Consider the following 10,755-nt stretch of genomic DNA (forward strand, 5'->3'; position numbering starts at 1 on the left):
ATTGTAATAAAATAATCAATGATAGTAGTGATAACAATAATTTTGTATCTTATATCAAATAATTTCCAAATAACGAATTACAATGAATGATTTCAAGTGGTAAGAATAGGAGGCAAAGTCACTGATCTTGTCCCAAGAACACGTGCTTTGGTGTCCGGGAAGAACTCAAATCCCGGCAATGCCGTAACATCTCCATCGTGAGAAATAGCCACCGGATACCGGAGCAAATGACCGGGAAGATCTTTAACAAATGTTGGGCTCGAATACAAATTCCAGTTATCGTCCGCAATGGCATTTACCCTTTTAATGCAGTCTAAACTTTCAGGATGACGAAAAGTGTCGTCTATTGTGTAATTGAGATGTTCTATCCACAAAGCTAACCGGAACCCGTAAATGGTACCACGAGGCGGCCATTGAGCCGATATGTTGTTTGGTTGGTACCCACCGATGGCGATTTCTGTGTCCCTGGCTCCGTCCATTGATCGTTGGTTGATGTTGGCTGATCCGACAATTATGTACTCGTCATCAACTACAAGATCATGTGGGGAAAACGGACGTTAGAAAAATGGATTTACGCAATGAACTAAATGCTCATTGAACTGTTTATGAATCTTTGGCGAAAGGTTCATTTATGTTTGTTCATTCGACACACGAACGAGTATAAAATTAAAATTGATCGTTTAGTTAAACAAACGAAGACGAACGTGTCCTTTTGCTTTTAAGTGTTTTATATGCATTCATCTATACGGTTAAATGGTGTAGTACTTACCGATCATCATTTTTGCATGAACGTAAATCATGAACCGCCGTGATTCTTGTGCTCTAGCGTAATCCGAATCTGGTTCGGGCTTCTCCGGGGGCTCATACTCACCGGGCTTTTTAACTTCTCGGTTACCAAGGCAAAAGAATGCCAAGTAATCCCTAGGATCTGCTTCAAGCCCTTTAGCTCGAATTTCGGAGGCAACATCTTTATACATCATCTCCATTGTTCTTCTTTGCCAATCTAAAATCACCTGAACGGACCCGCTTTCTGGGATCCCTTCGGGCCACATCGGGATGACAATGTACACCGAGAACCTCTCGTTCGCTTGGATTTTACTCACAATTTTAAGCGAGAGTTCTTTTGGTATGAGGTTCAAAGCCCCAATATCCTCGATTTTGAATTCGTTAGTCGTTTTCCAATCGTATGAGCTCCCTATAAAGTATTGGTTTTCGATGTAGATGAAGTTTTTCGCACGACGAATGGCGTTAATATACGCATCTTGAATGCTACGATCAATCACATTGTTTTTTCCCGTAACAAGGCCCGACATAGACGCTTCCTCGGGCTTTACCGGAAAGCCCGAGACCGCCCCACCATCGATTGACCGGAACAATTGGACATTCCACGCGTTCTCATCATTCGATGTACTGATTGGAGCGGGGTGAGTTATGAATTTATCAAGCTCGGGAAGCGTGTAAAGAAACCGGGCCCCAACTTGTTTGGTCCACCGCTGCTCAAAATTGTATAACACGTCCCACGCGATTGGCCCTTCGAGTCGGCAATGTATGTCGTGCCACGGCTCTCTGGGCCCGCCGCGTGTGATCGTGGCCCCAGTGAAGTTCGGTTGGTGAAAGTCATCATGATGAACGTCTTTTAACGTCCGAAACAAAGAATGGTTATGAGTATCGTACCGACCGTCACAAAGATCAATACCGCCAACAAACCCGACAACCCGTCGCATACCCGACGAGTCTCCTGGGATTTCGCTATCCACAACGATCGTTTTCTGATGATGCGTAAACATCGTCGCGACTTGTATCCCTTGCACATAACTATTTTTATCATCGGGTTCACGCGGGCACAACACGCAATGTACTTTCGTGTCACGAAAATAATCCGCGGTTTCTTGATCGTGGGTCGCCATTAACCCGTCTTTCTTTAACGCCTCGACCGAAGTTCTATCGTCCCAAACGAGCATTAACACGTTCACGCCTTCCTCGGCTTTTCTTTTCAATAACTCGCCCAATGTCACGTCTCCACCCGGTTTTGGCCTCCTAGGGTCACGTATCAACACGATCTTAGTATAAACGGACCATCCCGTTATATAAATCAAATGTTTCGCATTACTAATCGCGTCGAAAATATCCTCCCAACATCTTTGGGGCTTATATAACCCTTCAGAGGCCAAGTAAGTGGTAATATAATCATCAGCAATATGTGCATCAGGGTACAATGTTACTTCACAACCTTGCCTTTGTCTAAAAAAGGTATAGGGTATACCTCCAAGTGTAGGACTTTTAATACCTTGTGACCAATGACTATCTCTTAAAACACTAACATATTCAAATGTTACATGAATTCTTGATCTTCCTTGAATTGGTTTATGATCTTCATCTAATATTTCAAGCCATCGGTCGACTTTGTTCCCGTTGATGACCTCCTCAACGGGGAGGTAAGCTCGACCGATAAGAATCGCACCCACAGGGTTGTCGTCTTTGACGGTGAATATAATGCTTGATACATTATGTGCACAATATATGTGAAATGACTCGTTCCAATGAGGGTTAGTTGGCTCGTTTTCGATCATTCTTGTCCGTGCAACTCTCGCCTTTTCCAAGTCGACAGTTGCGTAGATTTTCGATCCGACAACCTAGTAAATTTTTATAAAAATTTATGTATTATTAATGTGGTTTGTGTTTGAGTTTTGAGTGTGGAATGATTTACCTCAGGGCTACAAAGTATCATTCTCTTGACTTGTGATAAAAACTTTTTTCCTTTGCCTTGACTTGTTGGCTCCATGGTAGAAATTATAAAAGAAAACATAAATAAAACACATAAAAGAAGATATTACATTCTTGTAATAAATTGTAGTTACATAATCTTTTTATTAATGTATTAAAAGAAAATATTTGGTTCTCAGAAAAATAAAAATGGTAGAAATACTATATTCTACTTTTACAATATAATTAATAATTAATTAATGTTCAAGAAAATAATCCCAAAATAGTTAAATTTGTCTTAACTAATTAATCACACATTGTCACTCATATGCTCAACTAATGTATTGACTTTTTTTAAAATCTTTGTGAGACATCAGTTAGAAAATAAAAATAATAAATATTTTAATTATAGTTTTTGATATTAAAAAAAAAGAATACATAAACGTTATGATTTTGTATAGAATTATAAACGTATATAAGTGTGATCGAATAAAAATAACACGCATACAATTAAGGAAAAGATGATCCGTAAATGTGAAACTATAAAACTTAACGCTTAAAAATGTGCAACTTATTGGTTACAAGACTAAAACGTTAAGAAACAAATATATAGTGTACCTTAAAACAAGCGTTACAATCCCATCTGTTATGTAACCTATCGACCTCAAAAATGGTCGCATGGATCGTTCCATGGAGTAAATGTGGAGCCATGAATTATGAACCAAACGCCTTAGAATTAAAATGATACGATAATGTTATTCGAAATTAAATGGTGAAATGTATATTTATTGTTGATGGTAACGAACGATTCTTTGTTATCATTAAGGAAGAAAGAGATATCTTTTAGTGTAAGTGTTTCATTACGTAAAACCATACAAAGCTTCATGCATGGATGTACTTGCACGTAAGTTTCTATCTTTACAAACACTTTTCTTACATACACTTGCACTTTCAAATGTTGCACCTATGATCCTCTATATCTATATATACATAACTTACATAAAACTATTGGTTTTATATTCAACATGGCCTCGCATGCATAGTGATGAATTAGTGGGTAAAATGTGATAATTTGTAAGAGTTAAATATAACCCGACTATTTTTTTTGAACGGTGACTTTCATATACAAGGCAATCAGCCACAACTCTCAGCGAGAGCCCCAACCGCCCCACTCGGGCCAAGACTATGTTGTCTTAACCGGATCAACGTTTGACATCCGAGTTTGGCTAGGCATTCCACGAGAAATTTCGAGCCCCCTGCCACATGACAGGAGTTTCCTCACTCTAATAGAAACTCGTGTCGCCATCCGGATTCGAACTTGAGAGGCCAATGGCATCAAAGTCTTACCCTTCATTTGGCTGGCCACTTGAGCTAGCCCAAGTGGTTAAATATAACCCGACTTAATTTAAACACTTATTATACTTGGTTATAATAATAATAATAATAATAATAATAATAATAATAATAATAATAATTAGTGATTACATTAAATAATTATTAAATTAAATATTTATTATTAAATAATGTATACTATTTATTAGCGGTTACATTATTACAAAAGACAATTTTACTTTTCAAAACGTTACTGTTAAAATATCTATATACTACATATAAGATACTAAAAAAGAGCAAATTAAGACACCAATTTTTAAGTAATTTACAATATTTAAAACATAAGATACATGTGTTGGTAAGGTTAAACATGTCTTTTAAACACAATCCATATTACTTACAAGTTTTGTCTCTCATCTTTAACCATATTATGTTTTTAATTTAACTTGTAAACTAACTTCTCACCCATGATTTTTAAACGACTATAGCCTTTTCATACGTTAATATTTTTATAAACAAATTGCACCATAAAAACGAGCATTTTATTCTCTTTAAGTTGGATATGATATTGTTGTAAATTTTTTTCATTTTAAATAAATTAATATGTTACGTAGGGGTGTTCAGTGTCAGTTTTGATGGTTTTTAAGTAAAACTTGTGAGTCAAACCGTTAATACTGATTTATTCTCGTCCAAAACCAAACTCAATCATTGAAAGTTGAAACCGAGGCGTTACTAACGGCCTGATTCCAGTTTGGTTTCACAGTTTAAATTTTAGTAGTAATAAATTTAGATTAAAATAATTAATAATTTAAATGAACCATCAATTTTAATTAAAAACCAACATAATATGATACTTGAGATGATCATAAATAAAAAATGATAATTTAGCCACATAAATGGTAAATATTAATAGTAGATCTAGAACATGAAATAATAACAACAAAGATTACAAAAGGAATCATATTGCAATTAGGTTAATTTGCAGTCTTTTCTGGTTTCATATGGCCGGTTGCCGATATAAACCGCGAACCAACCGTTCACTACGTTTTGAAAATTTTGAAACCGACCAACAAACCGAAAGTAAAAAAGAAAAAAGAAAAAAGAAGTCAAGTCAATGACCGATTTAAACGATTTCAAGGTTTTAACCGAACCATAAACACTTATATGTGTACGTGATTAACGGGTTCAAACACCAGCTGCATCGCGCGGGCACCCGTCTAGTTAATTATAAATGAATCTTCGAGTGTTGTTATGTGTAAACAAAAACTTGTAAAACTTTTAACATGCCATTCTCAAATGTATTACTCCGTATAATATAGTATAGATAAAAAAAGATGGAATTATACAAATAATGAGATGGATAAAAATGAATATATAATATAGAACGTTAAATAAATGAAAAACAAAATAGCATATTTATAGTTTACACCCTTCGTTGAATGGCTATTATTAGATAGATTAATTCATTTTCTATCAGAAAACGGTACATCTCATAACAACTACACGCTTTCTTATTTGTTGACATTGTAAATGTGCTAAACTGAACTGAGCTTGAGCGTGACAAAATATTCGAGCTTGATTCGCTTAAAAAACAAAAGTGGAGATCGAGCTCGGCTTGGTTCAAGCCTATTCATCACAAATCAAGCTCAGCTCATAAACAAATTCGAAGGATCAAGATCAGCTTGACTCAATCTGAATTGTTGAAAAGCTTATACGAGCCAAAGCTCAGCTCGAGGTCGGCTATCGAGATAAGTTTAATATATACACTTTATCAATAAAGTAAATGGATGATGACCTTTCCGATTTAATTACAATTGTCTATGTAACACGCACATGCTTTAGTATTAGTACCAGACCCGTCTCAACGTCATCGGAGGCCTAAAGCTGACTAAAACGTTAAGGCCTTTTTTATTTTTTTATTTATGCGTATAGTGCTAGAAAGTATACAAGAATTATAGAATATGAATGATATGCCGTGATAATAGGTATGGAGCAATCATCCTTAACTTGTGGCTCATCATTGAGTTATTAATTCTAAAAGAACTCTACTTTCAAAATCTCATAATGCATAACTCTTATTTAAGATGGAGCCCCCCTATAAATCGAGAGGCCTAAAGCCATTGCCTCATTTAGCTTACCCAAGAGACGGCCCTGACTAGTACCCTGACTAGTACTAGTTACAGCTATAATGATAATGATTGTATCGTCGCATGCATATTCCTCCAAACAAATTCCAACTTAAAAACTTATAACACAATAAAATTTCTGCTTAGAACCATAAAAACCTAATGCAAAAAACTTCCTCCATAGTGCTAAATAATGTAAACTAGTGTTTATACCCGCCGCGTTGCGGCGGGTGGCATAAAGTTAAAAAAAATAAAAAATTACAATTTTATGTTGCGAAAACATAAAATTACCACTAATTTTCTTTGAGCGCATCTCCAACTGCATTCGGCGGACTCTCCAGTGTCCCAATAATGTGCAAATTCAACTTTTGTTGAAACAATTTTACATACATAAGTTCTTAAAACGCACTTTTTTCTCACCAGAAAATTGTTAACAAAAACCGTTTTAACTGAAAAGGATGATGAAACTTACGTGTTTGCAGGGCTAGAATATTGTTGAAGCATGAAAGTGTCTGGTGTGTTCTTCAGAAGAGTTCCAAAAATCCAACATCACCACCACACTACTGGCACCATTTAAGTTAACAAAATCAATTTATCGTTCCGGTCAAAAGAAGCCAAAGAAGATCCTCTGCCGACCCCGAAAGCGAATACCCGAAGAATTAAACAGAAGGATAACTTTAAATATAAAGACACCAACTTATTTTTTTTGTGCAATATATGAATATGAATATAATCAATTACTATGCATAAAATACGTAAAGATAACAAATATATACCTCATTTGGATCAAGTAAAAATGTTTGCCACAACAGCCCCAGCATTCCACTTTCATAATTTCACATCAGGCAAAAATCATAATGTAATAAAAGTTAGTTTCAACTTGCAAATTTCCTATTTTAATATATATAAATAAGTACTAAAGAAACCTGTTTTCACATTTCTTCAGTTCATTTCATTAATCACCAACTTAGCTTAGTATTTCGAACCCGTGCATTGCAGTGGGAGTCCAATGTGTTATCGTTGTGGTACAATTTATTTGTTTTTCTACTTTCTACTGACATTTGATACACCCTGAAATAGAATAACAAACATGAAGTTGTATAAATAAGCAAAAAGTTAGAAAAGGTTATATACATCCATGGCATTCAGAAATCTAAAAGATATCACTAACAATCAATCAACTACCTCATGCAAACCCAAATTTGAAAGCTACAATATTCATCAAGTCATCAACTTTCACCACCTACAAACATCAAAACAACTCAATTTCAATTCATACAGAGAAAGAGCTACATTCATGACTCAAAACCCCATTGAATTATAAAATATTTAATGAATCATGGAAACCAAAATATGAATAAAGTAAACCAAAGAAAACATATCTAACAAACACAAATACTGAGAAGATTGATTTAGTTCATTAGAGATTAAAAGTTCACTTCGTTGAGTAGAGAAAATTAGTGATTAGAAGTTAATATCCTGACCTGCTATAATAATTGAAACCAATCTTTAACATGAAAGGAAACATAACGGGCCGATTTAATGGAGTATGGTATATCCAACAGGTCAGACTCGAGTTATAATTTTGTTTGTAACGGATCAATTTGGGTTATACGTTAACTCTTAATAGGCCGATTTGGCTTAACTGGTTGAACGTTTTATGCTTTCTCTCTAATGAGACCAGCTCGGACCATATAAGTGTAAGTTAAATGATTAACTAACAAAGTAAACAATGTGGCCTAAGGTGTAAAAAAACAACTTATAAAAGCAAATGTAAACTAACCTTTTAACTGATGAAGGTCACTGATACACAAAAAAGCAAACGAAGAGCTGCACCCAAAGCAAACAAACAGCATGTATCTGGCATAAACAAAGCACGCTAGCATAAAACAAACCTTAGGAGACGAACAATCAGAAAAAAGATGTAAAAGCAACTAACATCTTAATGGATGAATCCCATTTTCAAAGACAATGGTCGACCAAAACCTGCATCCAACACGAACACAAAGAAATGAAATAGGTAAAGAAAGTCAAAACTATTGCTCTATCAAAAAAATAACATTAATAACATATGAAATCAGTTTTAAGTTAATGGAAAGCCCTTCAAAAAACTAATACCTTAGTGATTAGGTACCCAACACACAGCAAAAGATACAACTCTTAAAGCCAGGTGTACAGTCTCTAAAGCACCATGTACAACTTTTGATGCACCAATCCTGTTAAGATAGTTGTTATTTAATATATATATATATAATAAGAAGCATAACATTTCACTATCATTATTTAATTAACCAAAAAAAATCTCCTGTTATTTAATACAACAACTTTTTATCGACTGTTAGAAGTCTTGATTAAAATTAAGTTCATAGTCATGATCTTTGGTTAAAAGTTATTAATTGAAATGGAATTGCTTCCTTTGTCTTGAAACTGCATTAGAGCGGAAGCATTCAAATTAAAACTTTAAAGAAAAAGACTGGTAATCACTACTAGTGAAATAGGGATGGTGTCTTTACCGAAAATTACATGATAAAGTATTTGGATGGTATTGGCTTGACAGATTAGTGTCTAAAGAGACACCTTTGATGTTTACGCCGGACAGAATGGATGAAATTGTTTTATTATCAAAAGAAATAAAAGTGCGGTGGGTGGTGCCCTCACCCGGCACCTCTCCACAACGCATGGTCTAATTAGAGGCTCATTTTTATTTGTAAATCGCAATCCATAATGTTTAATGTCTTTTAAAAACATAAATCGCAGTGTCGTATATTGATTGGAATAGTTATGAAGAATAAGGGCACATAAATGGTCTATGGGTCATTTATTCATGGTGGTTACGAAGGCAAATAAGTACCTAAATAGTTCACTTTAAGTTGGTGGAAAATTTATTGCAATTGCTTTTAAAACCCACACATTTCCCCTTGTTATTTTTCAATTTTTATTAAATTGTACAGCCTTTTTGGGGTGGGGGTAATGTGGGGGACCAGAGCAATTATAGGTGTTTATTGCTATTATTGTGTACTGATAATGTTGACATTTTAAAATGATCATGAAGAGCAACAAAATTAACTCATTTTTATTACAAAGAAAAATCAAGTGAATAATTCAACTTAATATTGTTTTTTGGTTTATTGTTATGTATGTTTAATGCAATCAAAATAAAGACAAGATATAAATATAACAAACAACGATCATCAACCTTAGCTTATCCAATATTCACAAGGCTTGTATCTATCCGCGACTATGTGACCTCCTTTGGTGTTTAACGGCGTTTGGAAATTGAAACTACCCTCAATATTTGAGTGAGTATACCTGAGACGAGATTCCAACTGTCTATAATAATTTAACACTCTAGGTCTGACTCGCCCAATAACACCATCAAAAATAAAACTCACCACTACAAAAAAAATACCGATAAGTCAAGTTTGAACCTGAGACCATAGACCCTTTGGTGTTAATCCCAAAAGTCCGTTTCTATTCCATTCCCCTACGGTTGAATCTCCATGTCGTATGCGTATAACAATGCCGGATTAATTCCCTCGTAAGAGATCGCCTATGGCGAACTAGGATTTGTTGTTATATTATTGTAACTTATTTTTATAAATCTTCATTGTTGAAAATTCATTGAGTTTATTTTTCCCACTTGAGTGTTATAATGTAATCTTGTGAATCACAAGTGTACATCAGAACTACTTCAAACGGCTAATGGTGCCATTACATTTATAGAAAGATTCATTTCGACATTAACTTATATAAAAGTAGATCACAAAGATTCATTTCAACATTAACTTGAATAATGAAAACAATAAAGTAAGCAAATTAAGTTGCATGCAGTAACTTGAAAAGTAGTGTGATTATTTAAGAAATGTGGAGATGATAACTTTCTAAGCATTAATTTGTTTCATTTACCCAAAAAAAAAAACCATTGTTCTCTTGTTAACTAGCAAACACCTAACTTATTTTTGTTTTTCCACAAAATATTTAGCACATAAAACCCATTGGCCATTGATATATTAGACCACTGAGTTTATATTTGACAATACAACTCATGCTCTAAGTTGATGTACCCTTAGCAAGTGACAAAACACAAATAATTGTGAAATATTTTCTAAGCAATTAATTTGTGAATACATAGAAACAAGAAATATAAAAAAATGTAATAAAGATTTATTTATTGAAAAAGAAATACAAGAAAACAAACATATTTACTAAATGTTATTTACTAAATGTTATATACGTAAGAAAACAGACAAAACCCCATGACCTATCGGTCCAGTAGTATGGTGTTCCGTATCACAAATGTGCGTTTATGTGTTCAAATCTTAGAAATACAAAACAAAACAACTTTGTAATTTAAGGTGTTAAAAAATTGACAAAAGTAAACAAATGCTCACAACACTATAACAAGAACAAGTGATTCTTTCACATTTGTATATTTATGATTCATAAAATATTTGATATTATATATATATAGAGATCCGAGGTTAGTGTGAAAAAAGGTAAGACTTAATACTTTTTATTAAACAACCAACTGTTTCATATATACATATATATACCGCACATTTATTTTCTCTCTCTCTCTTTTATACTGTTACCA

General features: G+C 34.1%; 1 protein-coding gene across 1 annotated transcript; it reads right to left on the reverse strand.

Annotated features, from left to right (window-relative positions):
• Nucleotides 1-70: 70 nt before the first annotated feature.
• Nucleotides 71-3,537, reverse strand: LOC143631875 (phospholipase D alpha 1-like). The gene is made up of 4 exons (XM_077100499.1): nt 3,322-3,537; nt 2,708-2,776; nt 770-2,633; nt 71-529 (listed from the first exon to the last, which is right to left on the reverse strand). Exons 1-4 carry the CDS (start codon nt 3,412-3,414, stop codon nt 93-95), a joined length of 2,463 nt encoding a protein of 820 aa, XP_076956614.1. The 5' UTR covers nt 3,415-3,537; the 3' UTR covers nt 71-92.
• Between the last annotated feature and the right edge of the window lie 7,218 nt (nt 3,538-10,755).

This window comes from Bidens hawaiensis, unplaced genomic scaffold, assembly GCF_021521415.1.
Source record: "Bidens hawaiensis isolate Kalapana, Puna unplaced genomic scaffold, B.hawaiensis_p1.1 tig00006258_1, whole genome shotgun sequence".
Taxonomy (NCBI): domain Eukaryota; kingdom Viridiplantae; phylum Streptophyta; class Magnoliopsida; order Asterales; family Asteraceae; genus Bidens; species Bidens hawaiensis.

Coding starts and splice junctions, on each gene's coding strand:
- LOC143631875 (XM_077100499.1), bottom strand. CDS start 3,414: ATGGCTCCACATTTACTCCATGGAACGATCCATGCGACCATTTTTGAG. Junction 2,634..2,707: donor TGATACTTTGTAGCCCTGAG/GTAAATCATTCC, acceptor AAAATTTACTAG/GTTGTCGGATCGAAAATCTA. Junction 530..769: donor TCATGCAAAAATGATGATCG/GTAAGTACTACA, acceptor ATGATCTTGTAG/TTGATGACGAGTACATAATT.